The sequence below is a fragment of the Microcebus murinus genome, chromosome 7 (assembly GCF_040939455.1).
Source record: "Microcebus murinus isolate Inina chromosome 7, M.murinus_Inina_mat1.0, whole genome shotgun sequence".
Lineage (NCBI taxonomy): Eukaryota > Metazoa > Chordata > Mammalia > Primates > Cheirogaleidae > Microcebus > Microcebus murinus.
In genome coordinates, this window is record NC_134110.1 from 35,584,080 (window position 1) to 35,605,070 (window position 20,991).

At 45.1% G+C, this 20,991-nt stretch overlaps 1 protein-coding gene across 1 annotated transcript in view; it reads left to right on the top strand.

The window, feature by feature from the left end:
• Nucleotides 1-20,537, top strand: part of KCNQ3 (potassium voltage-gated channel subfamily Q member 3) — a 306,459-nt gene extending 285,922 nt beyond the window's left edge. Inside the window, exons 10-15 of the mRNA XM_012785418.2 lie at nucleotides 7,774-7,976; nucleotides 8,908-9,010; nucleotides 11,752-11,883; nucleotides 14,639-14,737; nucleotides 16,441-16,525; nucleotides 18,127-20,537. Coding sequence (XP_012640872.1) covers nucleotides 7,774-7,976; nucleotides 8,908-9,010; nucleotides 11,752-11,883; nucleotides 14,639-14,737; nucleotides 16,441-16,525; nucleotides 18,127-18,861 — 1,357 coding nt within the window. The 3' untranslated portion in view covers nucleotides 18,862-20,537. The remainder of the gene's footprint in view (nucleotides 1-7,773; nucleotides 7,977-8,907; nucleotides 9,011-11,751; nucleotides 11,884-14,638; nucleotides 14,738-16,440; nucleotides 16,526-18,126) is intronic.
• The last annotated feature ends 454 nt before the right edge of the window (nucleotides 20,538-20,991 follow it).

Sequence of the window (20,991 nt, forward strand, 5' to 3'; positions counted from 1 at the left end):
ATCCCAGACATATCCTGAAGACTTAATCTCAATTTTCCTTTTGGAATTATGGTGGTGGGGGTAAGTATAACATTCTTTCCCCTCTGGTTTAGGAACCAGAGAATCAATTGAGAAATAGACCCAGGAATCAGAGAAGGATTAAAATATAGGTTACATTTGCTGGGCAAAGCAGGGCTGGTTCTGGGGACAACAGGGAGCTTTGTGACACTTCCCACCCAGTCTGGCCTTGGAAGCTGCCTGGGCGCAGAGAACAGCCAGCGCTGGGCGCAGAGAGCTGGGGAAAGACCACATCTGCTCACTGACATCTGCTACGGAACCTGCCCAGTAAAGGAACAGAGCCAGTGGCATTGCACACTCACCGTAATCTATCAAATAACTCACCTCCTCCCATGGATAGAAGCCAGGAGAAGGGTAGAGCCTTCTTCCCAGTTCTTCTGAGAATGTGGAAATTCCATTTTTATGGCTTCAAAAATATGAGAAAGGATGATCCTCCCTGTGTATCACGTAGCCTGCTCTTTCCCTACGAGCACATCTCTCCTCGGCACACGAGGATGTGTCACAGCGCCTTGACTTGGTTCCATCAGCCTGAAAACAGGCCTTTCCACTAAGTATATCCCCTAAGCCCTCATGGTTTGCTGTGTTAGCTTCTTATAGCATCCATCACAAATTACCACAAACCGGGTGATTTAAAACAGCAGCAATGCATTCTGTCACCATTCTGGAGACTAGAGGTCTGCAATCAAGGTGTCGCAGGCCCACAGTCCCTCTGAACACTCCATGGGAGCATCCTCCTTTGCCCCTTCCTGGCTTCTGGTAGTTAGTGGTTATCCTTAGGGTTCCTTGGGCTTGTAGACCCATCACTCCGATCTCTGCCTCCATCTTCACATGGCCTTCTGCCCTCTGAGTGTGTGTGTGCCTGTGTCCAGATCTCCCTCTCCTTTCTCCTATGTAGACAGCAGTCATTGGCCCACCCTAATCCAGGATGCCCTCATCTTAACTTAATTACACTGCAAAGACCCTATTTCCAAACAAGGTCACGCTTACAGCTATAAGGTCGGGGATTGAACATGTTTTGAGGGGACACAATTCTACTCTCCTCTGTATTTGCAAAGGCAGGTACTATGGGTTGTGTATGGTAGGAAGCTGTCTCAATAGATCCAGGATAGAAGATTTGAGATGGATGTTTATGAAATATTTAGATTTTATTATCCCCCTACATGGACGAGAACACTGGGTATTAGTGAGGTGAAACAACTGACACAGGGGCTGGCATGTGAACCTGGGTATGCCTAGCTCCCTCCAGATCTTCGGTCCTTTCTCCTCTTTAACCAGTGACCAAAAGTAACCAGGTGGTAGAATTGGGAGGCGGTCATAGCCATAAAGGCTGAGGACAGACTCCGGAGTTAGACAACCAGACTTCAAAGCCCAGCTCCCCTTCTTATTAGCATGTGTTCTTCACAACTCACACACCTCTCTCTGTCTCCATGTCCTTATCTGTGAAGTGGGGGTGATAACAGCACGGACCTCATAGGCTGGCTGGAATGACACCTGTCATGCCTAGAAGACAGCCCAGCATATAGCAAATGCTTACTAGAGATCAACTGCTGATCAATTGGTGTATTATTCATACATGAGATTTGGGAACATGGAGAAAATAATTATTTTTAGGAGACCATCAGAAAAAAATATATTGCTCTTCACAGTCACATGGGTGTGCAAATCTGTGTGTGTTTGCAGCACCAGCTGCAATGTCCTGGGATCATGCTTATAGATTCTCAGACTCACTGGATCAGAGGAAACCAAACAGGTCCTTGAGCTCAGCAGTGCTGACTTTGCAAACCTGTCCAAGTGAGAGAGAACCAGGTTAACACATCGCAGTTATTTCAAAGTCATGAAGCAGTTCCTTCCAGGCCATGGCAGTCCAGTCACAACCCTGCTTCTTCCTCACTTTTCCTGCTTTCTCCTTTCCCAGAATTGCAAGTCCCTTAGGAACCACCTGCCACCTGGATGCATGTCCCGTATCACTGGAAGGCAGAGGTTGGGCTAGGCGATTCCCAAGCCACTTCAGGGCCTGTGTGCTGTCAATGAAATATCCCAAGGTTTATCAATTTGGAGAGGAAAACTTTATTTCTTATAAAGAATTACAACCTTCAGGCTATGAAGCAAGACTCTGGCCAAAACCAGAGGCAGACGCTTTGAGGGAGGGAAAGGTGAGACAGGAATTTATGCTAAACAGGTTGGCCAAGTATGCATATTCAACAGGTTCTAGGAGCAGCTATGAATATTCACAAAGAGGGACTCGCACATGCACAGTAAACAAACATGCATGTTACATACACCCCACCTTCACTTTGGAGTGGAAACTAAACATGAAAATGTATTACAATTAGGCTCTACATGTCAAAACATAAAGCAGGGACACAAAGGCACTCAGTGTTCAGCTGCTGTAAACTGGCCAGAACCGGTCCACGATTGGTGGTCTCTTACCAGGAGAAAGTTACAGAAATCAGTCTCTTGTCCAATCAGAGCTGTAGCTGTGGCTTGTGGAACAGGAGGTGGGGCCAGTTAGTCAGTATCTGGCAGTCAGTGAGCTGCGATTGTTTTAATATTGCTTATGCCAGAGCTTGTTTACTTGCTAGAGTGAAAAAACAAAACAAAACAAAAAAAACTTTGTGGCAATTAGAACATTGTTTATTCCTTAAGTGTAGAGGTGTGTGACTTAACCCTTGCCTGGCATGGCCTTAGGTCTTGCTTATAATTTGATGTCTTATTGTCACAAAGAGTCCCTTCTGTCAGTCTTGTGATTTCTGTTTTTGCAGTGCTGTGAGTTTGTGGCCACAGTAGCAGAATTGAAGCCATGTTGTTTTGCCACATTAGATGCTGGGAGTTACAGATTATTTTTAATAATTTTGGCTATATGATTTTTGAGCATATTACCAAACCTCTCTGTGCCTCAGTTTCCTCATCTATCTGATGGTTATAGTAAGAGTACCTACCTCCTACAGCTGTGGCTATGATTTTTATTTTTAAAATCCCTGACTGATCTGGCCTCTGATCTCATTTGGTGCCACTCTGCTCCTCACTTAGGATGTTTCGACCATGAGCCCTCCCTTTGGGGACACAATCCCAGTCCTCATTCCCCTTGCCTCTTCTGCCTGGAGAGCTTTGGTCCCTTTTCTTTGAAGCGAGGCTTCTTCTCACCCTTCTGGTCTCAGCTTCTCTATCTGGACCACCATCATCTTACTCCTGGACTGCTCTAATTGGCTTCCCACCCACTCAAGACACCTTCCCTGACCACTCTACCTGAGTAGACCTTCCATTCTTCTTCATCACTGTGCCCTGTTTCCTTGTCAGATTTCTAGCAATAAATGTGTCTATTTACTTATTTTATGTCTTCTCAACTTTATCATAAGCTCACTGGAGGCTGAAAACCACATCTGTTTCAATCACCACTGTATACTCAACAAGTTACCAGGAGCCTTGCATTTACAAGATATTGAAAACATCGTTGTTGAGTAAATCAATATTAGCTTCACTTTACAGATGAAGAAATTGAATCAGAAAGAGTTAATGACTTACCCAAGTTGGAATATTAACTACTGAGCAGAAATTTGAACCCAGTGCTCTTATCCCAAAGTCCACAATCTTTTCACAATACAGCACTGCCTCTCTCCGCTGAGGTTAGATGCATTTTATTAATGAGAAGACTGAATATTTTATTCCTTCCTTCATTCAACATCATAATAATACTTTCAGGCTTGCAACATGCCAGGAAATGGGATAGATGCTGAATATACAAATTCAACAACGTCGATTTGAGCCCCAAAGCTTGCCTTTTAGTTTTTCAACCTCAGAACGCTTGATATTTGGGCAGATGATTTTTGTGGGGAATTTCCTGTGCGTTACAGGATGTTTAACCGTGTCTCTGGCCTCTGTCCACTAGATGGCAGCAGTGCTTGCCGCCATTGCTGGGTCAACAGTAGTGTCAACAAAACATGTTTCCAGACATCCCCAAATGTCCTCTGTGGCAGGGAGTGTGTCTGTGTGTGTGTGTGTGTGGCGGAGGGGGGAGGGGGCCAAAATCACGTTCAGTGACAACCACTGATGTAGTGGGACAGTCCCTAGTGAGTCAAAGATTTCACTACGGCAGCCAAGTACCACGGATGAGAACAGCCTCAGGTGTTCTCGGGGCGCAGTGAATGGATTTCCAAGGGATCTTAGTTGCTACACTGACCATCCAGATGTGCTGATAAGTGAGCCTTGGGGCTGATGCTTGGGCCAAGTTTGGGACACAAACAAGAGTTATTCAGATGAAAAAGGCGATGAAGGTTTTCCCAGGGAGAGTTCGCAGCACGTGCAAAGTGCTAAATGTCAGGGAACTGCACAGAGCTGAACTTGGCTGGAGTTCCCTGAGAGCCGAGACCCAAGGCAGGAGCCCAGGACAGAATAACCTTGATTTTACGTTCCGGTCCCCAGTCCATCTGTTTGCACTTTCCACAATTCATGTTTGGAATTGTTCATCTGCACTTAACAAATCAGGAACCCTGGCTTTCCAAGGAAATCTGATATCAGCTCCAAAGAAGGCCTTTCTTGCAAGATCTGCAGTACCCTCCTAGAACAAGGCCTGAATTGTGCACTGCAAATCCATACGGAGAAGGGCAGAAATGGGTTTTGAGTTTCAGGGCTGAACTTTGCCTTGCATTTAATTATCCTTTGGGGTCTTGGATTTCAGGCGACACAATTAATAAGTAAGCTGATCATCCCCTTTGCTGGAGGAAGAATTCCATAAGCCTCTTAGGTGCAATGGCTGCGAATAATTCAAAGCCGAGTCTTCTGACTTGTGCCTGACGACGCACCAGGATTTCTAACGCCGTCTAAACTGTCATCTGTGACCAATGGGCTTTTACGTGAACATGGCCAAAGCAATTTAAATGGTTACAGTTGCAGGGAAGCATTTAAATACCAAAACAAGCAAATCCTAAATTCCAGCACAGTTAGAACCAAGAGAGTCCTCTCACTATCTTTCTAATATTCAATAATTATACTGAAATTTCAAGGTAGGAAAAAGCAGCTGCTATTAATTTTGTCTTGCTTAGTTTATCCAGAGTTAAGCTCCTCATATACTTATCTCCTATGGAGGTGGAGTGAAATGACAATGTGGAATGTTTTGAGACTAGCATTAGAAGTTCTGTAAAATAATATATAAATCCCAAAATTCACCCTATTCATTTAAGAAAAAGAACAAAAGCTTTTGTGTGTGTGTGTGTGTGTGTGTGTGTGTGTGGCCAGGGAAATTGTATCCATCCTTTCCACACGGGTCCTACTGCTTCTGTGGGAAGAGGATTACTTACCGAGATAATGATGACAGCCAGCATTTATTGAGTGCTTCCTGCATCCCAGATAGCCAGCCAAGCTCTTGGCATGCACTGCCTTATTTAACCCTTAAACATCCATGCGAAGCGAGGCTTATGGAAGCTGGTGACCAGAGGGTATAAGTGATGTGGCCTAAGTCACATGCTTCATCAGGACGTTTTCACCCAGACTGGTTTTGCCCCAGAGTCCATAATCTTGGCCACTATGCTGCACATCCATGTGTGCAAAGCAAAGGAATGTGCTAGGTTCAAAGATAACCAGGCAGAGTCCCTTTGTAGCTAGGACGACCGAATGCAATGAGGCAGGCAGATGTGGAAATGTGCGGTCCCCACACAGTGTGGAGCAGGCAAGCCTCTGTGTGTGCTCAGCTGAGTTCCTGCGTCATCCGCTATTTTTAGCCCACAGGCCCTGATATAGTCTCTGTCCTATTAGCCATTCATATAGTACCAGTCAGGAAAGCAGTTCCAAAAATTTTTACTTTGATTCAAGTAAGATGGAGCTGGCTGAATATTAGAGTCTCTTTATATTTACCCTGGGCTGGTTATTAATGGAGTTCCTCAGTTTAACTGCCAGAACAGTGCTGGGTGAGGGAGAACAGGTCTAGAAGGAGATAAGTGCTCTCTGCTCATTTCTGTAAGCATTCGTTTATTCAATCATTTGCTCATTGGTTATTTCAAATATTTCTTAGTGCGTTCTCTGTGCCAGACTGTAGGCAGGAAACGTTACACATATTATCATGTGTAATACTGCACCAACCTCCAGGAGGCAGATATTGTTAGGCCCCCTTAACAGATGTGGAGCTGGAGTTCAGAGAGCGCAGGCTGACTGCTTGGCAGGAGTGGCCATGCCCCGTCTCTGCAGCGCCAACCCCATGACCCCACACTGCTCCAAGCTGCCAAGACACCAGCAGCTTCTGGTGGAAGCACATGGCTGTCCTAACTAGACACACTCTTCGAAAAATACAGCATTATCTCAAACCCATGCAAAGTTGGTTCAACCAGCCATGTTCTTTCACACGCTTATTAATTCTACAAGTATATGAGTGCGTAAGTGTCTGTTGTGTGCCAAGCCCCGTGTGGGGTAGCGGAGGGGAAACCGCTGCGTTGATATGTGAAAACATGCAGTGTGGCTCTCTTTGGAAAGTACCGTACAAAGGGGACTTTATTCCTTATGCTCATTGTGGCAAGGGGGCAGAGGTTGAGAAGCAGAGGGACGAAATTAATATTTGGAGAGCACCGGCTGTGTGTCAAGCCTGTGCCACGTCCTTGACGAACATCATCTCCCAGCAACCAGGTGAAGCAGGGAATGTGTATCCCTGTTTTACAGATGAGGTGCTGAGGCTTGAAGGGTCAGAGATGTGCCCAAGGTCAGCCAGATGGGAAAGGTGGACGTGGGCTCAAGCCAAGGTGCAACTGGCTTTTTGTACCAGGGCAACTTTCTGTTGGCGTTATTAACTGGGTTTTTGTACCAAGAACCCTCTGGCAGTATTGTGAGTCCCATGGATTCCCTTCTTACAATAATAATTGAACCTGTAAATAAAAAGGAATATACAGTTACAAAAGAAACTGGTCATATTGAAAATGTTATCAAAACATTTAAAAATTTGAGATGTAGTCATGTATGTGCCTGTTTGTGGTGAACTTAATGACAAGACGTTGGCAGGTTGGATGCAGCCACAATCATGAAGCAGCGATGAGCATAAACAGTACCTTCTATAACAAGATATAAAATTATCTGTGATTTGTACCATGGAAAGGCACAGGCACTGAGGATATTACTGGGCTTTGTTATGCAAACTTGCAATTGAAAAAGATGCTACACTTTAGGTAGAAGTTAGTAAATTAAAGGTATATTTTTCTCCCATCCAAGTTCACAGACCTCTGAATTCTCACCATGGGGGTCAGTCTGTGGACAGCAGGTTGAAAATTCCTGCTTTATGTCATTTATGTTGTCCGATTCTGTTCAAGGAACATTGGATAAGGATTTGTCTGTGTAAATCACGACCTGGGCACTGCCGATGGCAGAAAGGAAAGACAGGAAGTTATAGGTGCAGAGTATGGGCATGAGGAAGGATGTCTCTGCAGCACACTGCAATGATCCAGGCATTTCATATCCTGAGTCTCACATGAGCTCCACTTAAGCATACAAGGAAACTGAAGTTCAGAGATGTTAAGAAACTTGCCAAAGGCATAATATTAATAGCTAGTAAGTTTTGAGCCCCCTTAACAGGACTTGAGCCACACCCTGCCCAATTCCACTGCTTAATGAGACTCTTCAGCAGAGGAGTGCATGGTCCCCATGCTTCCTTGGAGGAGAATGTGTGAGTCTTTATGGAGGGACGGGGAATTGTAAGAGCCTGCACTGAAGGAGGAAAATTGTTCACTTTTGCTTATTTTGTAGCCAAAAGCTGGGTCTCTTGGATCGGGTTCGCCTTTCTAATCCTCGTGGTAGCAATACTAAAGGAAAGCTATTTACCCCTCTGAATGTAGATGCCATAGAAGAAAGTCCTTCTAAAGAACCAAAGCCTGTTGGCTTAAACAATAAAGAGCGTTTCCGCACCGCCTTCCGCATGAAAGCCTACGCTTTCTGGCAGAGCTCTGAAGGTAACGCCTTTCCTCTCCCCTCTCTGTCTCCTCCTCTCCTCCCTCCCTCGCCTCTCCTGTCTCCACGGAAGAACTCTCAAGTCCATAACTCTCCCCTCCCTCCCTGAACCAACGTCTTGCTTCCCCGCATCCATGTCCTTTGGGCTGAAGGTGTCTGTGATACGTTCCCAGGAGCCATGGGGCACGAGGCTCCCATGCTAGCCATTTTCCTGGGCCAGGGGCCCACCACTGTCAGCACAAATCCTGTCCAGGGAGCCTAGGGACATGTTGCCGTGGTTTCCAGGGGTGGCCGTGATGAGTGAATTGCCACAGAGGTCCACTTGAAGGATGGGGAGGGTCCAGGCGCAAAGTGAACTGGAGACAGGACCTCAGTGCCCCCCAGCATGGGAAGAGGTGTCAGAAAATCACCTTGTGGAACCCGTAGGAGCAATGTCCTCATGTGCTTCTTTTACTTATGCAAAGAGAGACAAGCAGGAAAGCCCGTGTCTTCAGTGTCTGAGCCCCCCAGGCCCCGAGCCCCACCAACCACTCAGTCTTGTCCAAGACCTGTGAGGTGCGCACAGCTCAGAAAGTGACCTCCCCAAGGTCACCAGGCTAGAGACTGGCAGAGCAGGAATCCCACTGTAAGCATGTGCCATCTGCCTGCTCCCAGGGGCCACTCTGAGATGGTGGGACTCACTTTGCCTCCCTTCTAGCCTGTTCCCAACCCCACCAGTCCTGAGCCGCACACGCCTCTGCTTCTGGAAGAGAGCATGGGCTGCTCAGAAAGGCAGAACGCCGTCACAGCTGGAGAATAGTGCATGGCTTCACAGAGTGGGAGCAAAGGCTGGGGGTTGACTAGTCCAGAGGCTTGGAAGGTGCTGACTGAACAGCGAAGTCCCCAAGCCTTTTCGAGGGCGTGTCAGGCCTGATATGTGCATCTCCCTCCCAGATGCCGGGACAGGCGATCCCATGGCGGAAGACAGGGGCTACGGGAATGACTTCCTCATTGAAGAGATGATTCCCACCCTGAAGGCCGCCATCCGAGCCGTCAGGTAATGTCCCCTCCTCCCCACCACGTGCACCCAAGGACCCCAGCTCAACTCCCACGAGAGCAGCTTGTAACCTGCTCTTGCGCTTTGGGAAGGGAAGCAGGAAGCCCCTCCAATAACCCTGAGTCAGGTCCCAGGAGGACATAACTACGTACTCTTTGGGGGATGCTGTCTCAGTAAGAATGATGCTGACATTAGACATCATTGTGGGCGGCTCTTGCCTGCCTTGTTATAAGCATGCCCCGCAGCCCTCCTGGTGGTATTTCCAGCTGGTATGCTCTTCCCTTGCTTTAAACACCATTTATGTTAAAGGGTGTCAGGGTAGGGGGGTGTTGACATGGGGTTTTCTTCCTTGATAGCCTCCTTGCTCAAAATTGTTTTGCTTCTGCCTATCTTCATCCCTAGAGTTCTTTTTAATTAGCATTCTTTAACAAGGTGATAAATTATAGATTCTTTGACAGTATCAGAAGCGATCATAATCCACCCTGGCTATTTCTGTTTTGCTTTAGGATTCTGCAAGAAAATAAAAAAAAAAGTTACTTTAGCACTTAAAGAAACTTTATCAGAATATGGGCTTGTTAGCACCTTATAAGGCTGGCAGTAAATTCTAGAAACTACATTGAAGTCTCCAAAAGCTGATATTTTCGGCATGATATTCAGGTCATGATATTTTCAGCACAATTACCAGTCCAGTAGATCAGGGAAGCACAAGAGTGTTATCATATGTGGACCTCAGCAAAGCCTTTGTCCTGGTTTCACAGAATACCATTGTGTACCATGTGACATAAATAGGGTTGATGACAACGCAACTGTGAGGATGAATGACCTTATTCAAAGAAAACCAGTTAACAATGTTGAGCTGGAGGAAGTCTCTGCTGGGGTACTCCGTGGCCTGGTTTCTGCGTTTTCCTTTTTAGCATTTTTATTGATGCCTTAATTCAGGCATTGGAAAATGTTTTCTATGAAGGGTCAAACAGTAAATACTTAGGTTTTGTGGTCCATAGGTCTTTGTCGCAAGCACTCAGCTCTGCCGCTGTAATGCAGAAGCAGCAGTAGCCATTGTAGGGACCTAGGAGAGGGAGTTCCCCTCGGCCCCTTGAAGGCTCACTGAAAAATCAACTTTCAAAAGGCAGATTAATTGCAAAAAGGGCACACAGATGTATTTAATGTGAATGCACAGAAGCCTTCAGAATGAAGACCCAAACATGCAGGGGGAAATTGTCCATTTTTACGCTTAGATTCAATAAAGTACAGACAGCCACGTAGAAATATGACTGGACAAAAAGGGTGTGAGCTAATGCTAGTAGACTGAGTAGGGAAACCCAGCAAGCCTGTCTGTCTAGCTCTTGGCCTTTCTGAGCAGCATCCCTTCCTCCTGGGGTTGGGGTGAGGCCCTCTCTGGAATGGGGGTCTTATGACTGACAGTCAAACAAGGTAAGTCACATACTTTATGGCCAGTTTTTACCCAGGAAGGCAGAGGGAAAGTTAGAGTAGTATTTTTAGATTTTATGGCTGGATTTCAAGAAAAGGGGTTCTGGTTTCTATGACCCACCTTGGGGAAGAGGGATTCTAGTTTCTATGACTACCCCAGGGTAGAACAGACCAGAGAGTCAGGAGGGCAGGAGAAGTTCAGAGAAAAGCTTTTGCTTCTGAGGCTGCTTCTGAGGCCTTCATTTTGGGGTATTGTTTTCTGAGCCCCAACGCAGTACATATATGAATGGGTGTGGCAGAATTCCAATAAAATTTTACTTTCAAAAACAGGCAGTGGGCCGGATTTGACCTGTGAACCGTAGTCTGCTGATGCTTGCCACAGATGGAACTACACAAAGGGAAGGTTCTAAATTAACACGAAGTTGAGAAGGATGGAAAAGTCAATTAGATGTATAGTCAATTTGCCAAAAGAGTGTTGAGAGGCTGGAGCCATGAGCTATGACAAACAAAATGAACTTTGAGTGCACAATAAAAGAGACTTGTGCAATCATGAGATGGAAGGGTCTGGGATGGGCTGTGGCCTCCTGACACTGACCTCTGGTTCAGGTTTTAATTGAGGCTGTGCACAGCAGAAGTTAACGGCATGATGGGGCTCTCAGTGAGCATTAGCCTTCAGGAGTGACTTTACTGGTTCCCAGGAAAGGAACGATAAAGGATGGAGGTGAGGGTTTGACCTCACCTACCAATTCTGGGTGCCCCACTTTACAACGAACCAGAGAAAACTCAGGACACAGAAACTAGTTTTTTCTTTTTTAGGAGCTCACAAGCAAAAGAATGGAAGAGGCTATTGAGGATGAGATACAACCGCTGACACTGATTAAGAGCATGGGCCTGGTCAGCACACAGCCTGGGTTTGAGGACCAGCTCTGACCTTGTGAGCCAGATGGGAAGATGCTGAAGCTCTCTGAATCACAGCTGTGTCATCTGTAAATTGATCTATTACCGGGACAGCTCATAAACATTACACTCAGTGTCCGCATGTAGTGGATGCTCTCAATATGTTAGCTCATATGATGTCGACTTTCTTACTATTCACATGATAAAGGGAGGTAGTCATGATGGACAGGTACTAGCCAGCCTAACTCTGTGTGGTTTGAAGGGGCAGAACCAGAACTGGAAGTTGGAACTCTCCACAGAAAGGTGTTTTCTCTTTGGTTCTTTTCTTCCCCTGACCCTGAGTTTGCTCAGCCTCATATTATAGTCTCCTTCACGCTCCACCCATGACACGCAAATGCCTTTATTTTGCTTTACAGAATTCTACAATTCCGTCTCTATAAAAAAAAATTCAAGGAGACTTTGAGGCCTTACGACGTGAAGGATGTGATCGAGCAGTACTCCGCAGGGCATCTCGACATGCTTTCCAGGATAAAGTACCTTCAGACAAGGTGAGACACTGCTCTCCTGGATGCCCGGGAATTGAAGCCCTGTGAACTTTAGAGTTTACAGCGAAAGGCATCCAGAAATAATCCCAAATGCAGGGAGGATTTTTTAAGAACAAAAATGTTCATCAAGCATTGCAGATGTTAAGGCCAGCAAGCAACAGATCAAACAGGTGGTGGAGAAGCTCTATGACATTGCTGTGGCCAAGGTCAGCACCCTGGTCAGGGCTGAAGCAGAGGGGAAGGCGTGTGTTCAAATGGATCCCGACTGTGTTACTTTCCATGTCACCAACAAAGTTGGGATCATCTAAATGGACACCTGCTGGCTAATTATAAATATAATTTTACCATATTAAAAATGTTCATCAGGTATTATACTAGTGAAATGGAAATAGCATCAATGCTCAACTAATAATGGCCACAATTTTTATTAAGCTCCTAAGTTCTCTACCTATATGTGTCTAATCTCTCATAACCCCAGAAAGTATTTCTTTACAGTGCCATTTTTTCAGTGAGGAGATGGAAGCTGAAAGTTCAAAGGACTTACCCCTAATTACCAGCTGGCAGGTAGTAGGTAGCAGAGCTGGGAATCAGACCAGGTTGACTGGTTACCAAGTCCCTATTCTGTCTAGAGCTCAGCACTTCTTTAATTATGAAATAGTGATTAAGAAAACAATGGTGGTCGGGCACGGTGGTTCACGCCTGTAATCCTAGCACTCTGGGAGGCCGAGGTGGGTGGATTGCTCAAGGTCAGGAGTTCAAAACCAGCCTGAGCAAGAGTGAGACCTGTCTCTACTATAAATAGAAAGAAATTAATTGGACAACTAATATATATATATATATATATGTATATATATATATATATATAAAATTAGCCAGGCATGGTGGCGCGTGCCTGTAATCCCAGCCACTCAGGAGGCTGAGGCAGGAGGGTTGCTTAAGCCCAAAAGTTTGAAGTTGCTGTGAGCTAGGCTGATGCCACGGCACTCACTCTAGCCTGGGCAACAAAGCGAGACCCTGTCTCAAAAAAAAAAAAAGAAAATAATGGCACCTGCTCGTGTATTAAAATGTTATGCAGCCACCAAAAAATGATGTTTAGAAAAAGTATACAATGAGATTTTTTAATTATGTGATTTATGAATATTTATGATATGATTACTAATAATATACTCAGACATATATATATATACTTATACATATGCAATGTATATTTGTGGTACATATATATGGTTATCTATTATATATAATATGTCATAGAGTAAATATACTCTAGATCTTGAGATGATGATAACTAATATATATGTATGATATTATTACAAACACACACACATATTTACTCAGAAATATACATGACATGCACACATTCTCCCATATGCGGGCCTAGAGGAAAGAAGCAGGACTTCCCTCAAGAGATGACAGTGGCTATACTAAGATGATGAGTTCACATGTGACTTGTTTTTTCTCCTACTTTTTAAATTTATCAAATATTTAATACATTGTAAAAATATCCTTAACAAATTTTTAAAAACGAAGGGCAGTATGATGTCAAGATTCCCTGAACCACAGTCAGGAAACCAGAGTGCTATTTGCCATCTGTTTTCTGACCTGTGTGAGATTTCCAATTTGTATGAACCCTCCTTGGCCTTAGCTCCCCTGTCTGAGTAATGTTTCCCCACTGGAGTGGCCTGCTGGGTGGGCAGGAACATCCCACGGACTGTGTTGGAGGTATGGTTATGCGTGACCTTGCATCATCTCTAACTGGGACTTCAACTACGACTTCCTAGCATAGTGGCAGGCACACAGTGTTCGATGTCTGCTGAACAAATGCATGTGTGAATGAATTCTGAGCCTAACGTGCTGTTATTTATGTCTGAGAGACAGAGCCAGGGAGCATGATGTCTATGACATACTGGACTCCAAAACTATCAGCCAATCTTAATGAGCATGGAGTGGACCATCACACTGTCATAGTTTTTGCCATTTTGGGGGGCAAATATATGTCTAAGAGTTGCAGCTGGAGGTTGACTAATTGCATTTTCCCAGCCATGCCAATCTTGAAGTGGGCCAGAGAGAAAGGAAGGTCGGTTTAGCACATGGTGGTGTCTGTGGAGGAGCGGCTGGGTTTCCAGAGAGGAGACAGAGTGACCCCTGGCTATTCCTGGGTGCACAGCCTTGATGGCCCTGGGTCTGTGATGAGCCTTCAAGGCTGCTCCCCACCCAAGCCCTGGAGCACAGTGGGAAACATTTCTCTCCTGTTGATCCTGGCACAGAGCAGGAGCTGGTGCCTCACGCAGAAATGGAAGCTGGATGCAGGCGCTGGCGTTGGGCTCATTGTTCTAATGGCCCGAGAGGCCCACAGAGTAGCAGCAATGTGCACAGCTGAAAATGGAGTCTAGGATTTGGCTGCAAAAACTCCCTAACTAGATGTTTGGATGAGGGATAAAAAAGCTGCACACATAGGACATTTCCTATAAAAAATAATAAGATGCAGCCCTCAGCCTGTCTCAGTGGCTTGTCTGTCTCCCTCTCCCCTGGGATAGAGAGATGCTCTTAGTATCACTAGATTAAAAAAAGGAAAAATATATACTGAGGTCATATGTTCTCTCTCTCTTTATTTCTCTCTGTATCTCTCTCTTCCTTTTTCTTATCTGTTCCAAGACTGTATCTGATTTCAGAGGGAATAGAATGATTTGCTTTCCTGCCAAAACAAGGGTCTGTGTAATTTAATCCATTTAATCGCTCTTTTCTCTGTTTCTTTCAGAATAGACATGATTTTCACCCCTGGACCTCCATCTACTCCAAAACATAAGAAGTCTCAGAAAGGGACGGCATTCACCTACCCATCCCAGCAGTCTCCCAGGTGGGGCCTGTGGATCAGCCCCGCCCCCAAATCGCAGCGTGGGTCCTTCATTCGGGTGAAGTGGCCACTCCCCTAAGTAAAATGAAGAGAGAGTTTGAAGCTTGTTCCAGTTTGTGGCCATTTGAAAAATTTCTGCACAGAAGACCTCCTGCCCCTCTTCCCAGACCATATGGATGATACTTCTTTCTCTGGTTTTGGAAATGAAAATAACCACACCGGTTTCCTTGTTATAAAACAAGAGGAGGCTTAGACGTGTCTTTGGAACAACATTTCATGTTAGCAGAGCCCACAGCATCGTCAGCTGGCTGCTTGGCTCTTCCTGCTTAGTCATCCTTGGGTGGACTGACACCCCTGCCAGGACAAGGCCAGAGAAGGCACTCAGATGTCAGGCCTCTGTCAACATCGTAGCACAGAGCACGTTGTCCCTCAATAGAGCAGCTCTCCCCCCTCCAAAAAATGTTTTAAAATTTTGATCAGGGTATCCTTTAGAAAGTCTACTACCTGAATTCACATCTCTTGATTCCCAAATGTCTTCAAGGCATGTAACATAAATGAGTGAGGGAGTCAGGCTTAAGAAATATTATGCACCTCCTTCCTCTTATAAAAGAAGCAAAAACATGAGCATGGTGAAAATAGGCATTTAATCTTCAGCTTCAGTCCTGGGGATGCCATAAGGAGTGATGGGACCATAAGGACCCATCTAAGGGAAGGAATTGTTATATTGTTCTATTACTGCTAATTTTAAGAATGAGGGTCCTCTGTTTCCACATAGTCTAATTTTTTAAAAAAGCACAGTATCCAGATTTTATGTGAAAGTCTCCATTTTTGAAATGGCTTACAAATTTTAAAACCTTGTGCAGGCCAAGGAAAACACTAGTAGGCTGGATTTAGCACATGGCCCACCAGTTTTTGACATCTGGGTTAATTCAAGACTGCTCAGCCAAAGACAGGCCAGAGATTTACCAGGATTCAGTAGCCTGTAAGAGAGAAAAATAAACTATAGAGAAAGTGTCTAACATGAATGGTTTTGAGCAATAACTGGACTCCCTGAAAGTTATCATCTATATAGAACATGAAAATATTGAAACTAACTGGAATTTAGGGAGATATTAATTGTGCATAGCCAAAGAGTAAATTCAACCCACATCTCAATTCTATTCCCCACCAGTGTTAGCTTTTGTATCATCTTCCAGATTCAGCATTTGTTTTCCATTCTTAACGAAATTGGCCAGATGAAATATTTATACCTACAATATATAATTTCAGAGATTAGACAACACCCTCCACCACCACACACACACATGCTCACTCAGAATAGAAATTCTCAAGCAGCAGTCTGAGACTCAAAAACAAAGGAATTTAATTTAAAAGAATTAAACACTCTAGGCACTGTTAGGCGCTTTATTAACTTTAACACAAAGCAAGTTCTCCTTGCTTTGTAGTAAACTAATAGTAGTTTAATATTTGGCTTCAGATTTTCCTACAGTGAAGGAAAGCATAAGGTACCAATATTGAAGGTAGGAAAATTCTGACTTTTCCTGACTCACATATATTCACACTTCCAGAGTTGAGTGATTCTCTTTCAGGCTGCAAAAGCATGAGGATGACAATGATGGCTCCATGGGCCTGGCCTGCCTAGCTGGAATAACCTTGAAAAGCAAACTGGATACAATGATCTTATAGAAGTGTTGGCTTTTTCTTAGGAATGAACCATACGTAGCCAGAGCATCCACATCAGAAATTGAAGACCAAAGCATGATGGGGAAGTTTGTAAAAGTTGAAAGACAGGTAGGTCTTTCCTTTCCCTCACCAAAAAGCAAGCATATAAAATTTATTTTCAAGCGCCATTTTTATAGGGAGTTAAGATACCTGATTAATATTAACACTATCTACCATTCACAAAAGAATGTGAAAATTAAATCACAGATTTAGCATTTACTAACTGGATGATCACATGCAAGCTAATCAATTGCTCTAAGCTTCAGTTTTCCTTGTCTGTAATACAGGGATTTTAATACCTCATGAAATTGCTGTAAGTATGAAATGAGTTGAGACATGTCAGTTGCTCAGAATGTTAGGTGGAACACAGTGAACACTCAACACATGGTAGCTGCTGCTATCATGCACTTCGTGGTGGTTTTTAGGGAATGTTAGTGAACTGCCCTCCTTATTTTTCACTTTGTGCATCTTTGGTCCTCCTTTTCTCAATGTCCAGGACAGTGGGCGGCCTGTGTGAAGAGGCCTGGCTGGGGGAGGGCGGGATATGGGTGAGGGTCACTCAGGGAGGAAAGACAAGCTCATTCCCAGCACCCGTGTAGCTCACTTTTGCTTCCACAGTTTGCTAGTTCATATTCTAGCACCATCTGCCTGACATTGCACTAGGTAAATGTTGCTGCCAACTTCCTTTAGGATCATATCAATCCTTTTATTTTATTCAAAACCCAAAATGGGATCCATGCAGGAGAGGGTAGAGAAATTCTTCTTTTTTGGTATATCAAGAGTATTAGTTTTCATTTTTAAATTTTTATTTATGATCTCGGCTCTACTTCGTCTGTGCCTCTGTTCCCTCACCTGTGGAATAGAGATAATAATAGTATCTACCGTATAGAGTTTGTGGAAATTAAGTGAGTCAACAAGCAGAGTCGGGTACTGACTGCTCTGTGAGTGTCAGTGACTGTTGAGGCTGGGATGCCATCCCAGCCATCGTCTGTAACTGTGCTCGTGTCCCCCTCTGTAAAACAGGCTGATACACCTGTTGACAATGCTTCCTGGTGCGTTTCAAATTGTCGGAGCAAGAACACACACATGTGTGCACAAACTCTTGAATATACGCACACAAAAATTCAGATAAGTTCCCAATTTAGTAAGACAAGAGTAGATGTAGCTTCCACTATCCCTCAAGGCCCCTAGGTAGGGTCTCCAGTTCTAAGAAGCTCCATTCTTGCTAACCACCACCATGTATCTTTGGGGCTTACATCGCCATGTGGCAGAAACACACGCCAACAGTCCACGTGCTGCTGTCTAAAGAAATGTTCATAAACCAGGAACTCCTGCTCCTTGGCCCAGGTGGCATTAGCAAGGCCAGCCCCTCCTCTGGAGGACAAAGAAGGCCTGTAACACTTACGCTCAAGCCATCTCTCTGCTCTCAGCCTTTGCTTCCTGGAAAGCCCTTACCCAGCTTGTTTCTGGATTAGCACTAATACTTGTGCAGGGCTTGTGAGTAGGAGAAATGAAATAAATTATTAATTGCTGTTCTTATTATTAAGACTTGCAAGAATTCTCTTCCCTTCTGCAAAGTAGATAAGATACTATAATATTTCCTCCCAACCAATAACAAGGACGCTCACCTCCAGAAAAAAGCAGTAACTCCAGCTTCTCATGTTTTCCAGGTTCAGGACATGGGGAAGAAACTGGACTTTCTTGTGGACATGCACATGCAGCACATGGAGCGGCTGCAGGTGCACGTCACCGAGTACTACCCGGCCAAGGAGGCCTCCTCGCCAGCTGAGGGAGAGAAGAAAGAGGACAACAGGTATTCTGATTTGAAAACCATCATCTGCAACTATTCGGAGACAGGCCCCCCTGAACCCCCCTACAGCTTCCACCAGGTGCCCCTCGACAAGGTCGGCCCCTATGGGTTCTTTGCACATGATCCTGTGAACCCGCCCCGAGGGGGCCCCAGTTCTGGAAAGAGCCAGGGGACTCTTCCTTCCTCGGCAGCAACATATGCAGAAAGGCCCACCGTCCTGCCCATCTTGACTCTTCTCGACTCCCGAGGGAGCTGCCACTCCCAGGCTGAACTGCACGGGCCCTACTCGGACCGAATCTCCCCCCGGCAGAGACGCAGCCTCACACGGGACAGCGATACACCCCTGTCCCTCATGTCAGTCAACCACGAGGAGCTGGAGCGGTCTCCCAGTGGCTTTAGCATCTCCCAAGACAGAGACGATTATGCGTTTGGCCCCAACGGGGGGTCAAGCTGGATGAGGGAGAAGCGGTACCTCGCCGAGGGTGAGACGGACACAGACACGGACCCCTTCACGCCCAGTGGCTCCATGCCGCTGTCCTCCACAGGGGATGGGATTTCTGATTCCATATGGACCCCTTCCAATAAGCCTGTTTAAAAGGGGTCACTGGCTGGCTCCTCCTTGTAATGTAGACAGACTTTGTACAGCTCACTCACTCTCACACCGGACGCTTACCAGCGGGGACACCAATGGCTGCATCAGATGCATGCATGTGCGTGGTGGCCCCCACCCGGGCAGAGGCTCCCCGCGGCCTTCTTCCTCCCCATGTTGCCACGACGAAGCACTTCCTTTTCAGCATGGTTTGCATGACTTTACACTATATAAATGGTACCGCTAATCTCTTCTAGGATACACATTTATCTGCTGTTCTTACTTTTAATCATGATTGGGCCAGTGCAGGGAGAAATTATTGATGAGCCGTGCTATTTGTTCAGTTGGCTGGTTTGGGTTTGGGTTTGGTAAGCAGAGAAAGGAGTTCAAGTTAATTTTAGGATCATTGCCCCTTGTGTAAAACACTCCAGTGATTAACTGTTTTCTAAAGTAAGGAAATAATTTTCGTAACAAAACCACATGGTGTATTAATGAGGCTGCCTACTGAGCTCACCTGAGGAAAGGAATGAGATAGTCATCACATCTCCAAAACCAAGAATTTAAACAAATATCTTATTATGGAAAAATTGGCAAAACCATTTAAAAACTCTCATAAGGTCTCACTTGGTCTGACACTGTGTAGTATCATGCCTCAGTTTCCTTGGCTGTAAAAAGTGGTGGTAATTTTAAGTATAGCATTTCTGATGAGTTATGAATTGGCAGGGAAAAAATAGGCAAATAGACAGATACACACACTAAAATAGTTTCTAATTTATGTAGCCAAGGACAATGGAATTTGTCAGAAGTGGGGTGGCCCTCTGGGCAGGAGCTGAGTTAGGTGCCTTGAAAATGAGGTTCCAACTCACATTCCTCCCTATACACTCAAGTACAAAATATCCACCTGATAGAAATTAGAGTCTAGAAGGTGTGGAGAAATTATCTAGCCCAAGTATTTCTTTTTAAAAATGAGAAATCCTAGGCTCAGGTAAAGTGATACACTCGGGGTCACTCAGTTGTCCCGGGGAGAGCCAGGAGAGCAGTCTGCTCACTCCCTCCCTGCCCTGGTTTCCTCTCACCACAGCGCTCTGCCGTTCATGCAGTGGAGCCTAAAAACCACACCAAGATACCAGTACTTTGTGTCACGTGGAAAGCACTCAGCATTGTTTATCTAGCAGGAGGGGCATGTCTGCTTTTAATGCAGAACATGCTCGCTTGATGCATTGCATTTGGAATCCAGAAAAATAATGATGCAAGCAAGCTACAATATTTATTGACATGCAAATAGGCAAAATTTCCAGAAATATCCAATGTTACTGCTCCAGATTTTTTAAATGAAAATGCTAAAACCACACCTTGCCATAAGACTAAAGTATAAGCAGTCAGCCTAAAGAGCACTGCCCTACTGTATAAGCCCAATGTTAAGCACAAGCCACCTTGAGGCCTCTTATGAGATATTGCTACTATACTGAAAAATTTTGATGGGAAAGGTTTCTGTTAGACTTGGGATGAATTAGCTGAATGACTACACCACAGTATTATTGTCTCACTCTTTTCACACACCTAAGCACTTCTTGTAGGTGGTTGCCATGGTGACCATCCAGATGATTGTAATGGCCTAAACCAATGTCTGCATGTACCTGCCATGGATGTTCTCCCTCAAAGTCTTGGCAAGAGCCACAGTAGGTATGCAGGCATCTGGTGATGATTTTCTCATTACCTAATCCAGGAGTCTTGCACTATGTTGGAGAGAGGGGCTGCTTCTTCAGAGGTTGGTTCCTTTCAACCCACATGTCAACAGGTACTGTGCAAAAGGCTCAGAATACAGTGATGATGAAAGCTTGGCTTCTGACTTCAGGAACTCACAACCAAAGCCTGAAGTCCCTGGCCAAGGGTGAGCATTGTGAGTGGGAGAAGGGCGTTTTCTGTGGAGCACCAATGAATGGATGGGTGTGGACCTTGAAATCTGAGGTGAGAAATACTCAAGAGTGATCACACATGTCAGACATGAAGCACCTCCCCTGTGGCTTTTCGTTTGACCTTCTGGCAATCTGAAGGACAAAGGGAATGGGTTATTTGTCCTCTTCCCCACTCCCTTCAGTACAGCTGAATGAGCCACTGGGGGCTATTACCTAAGAA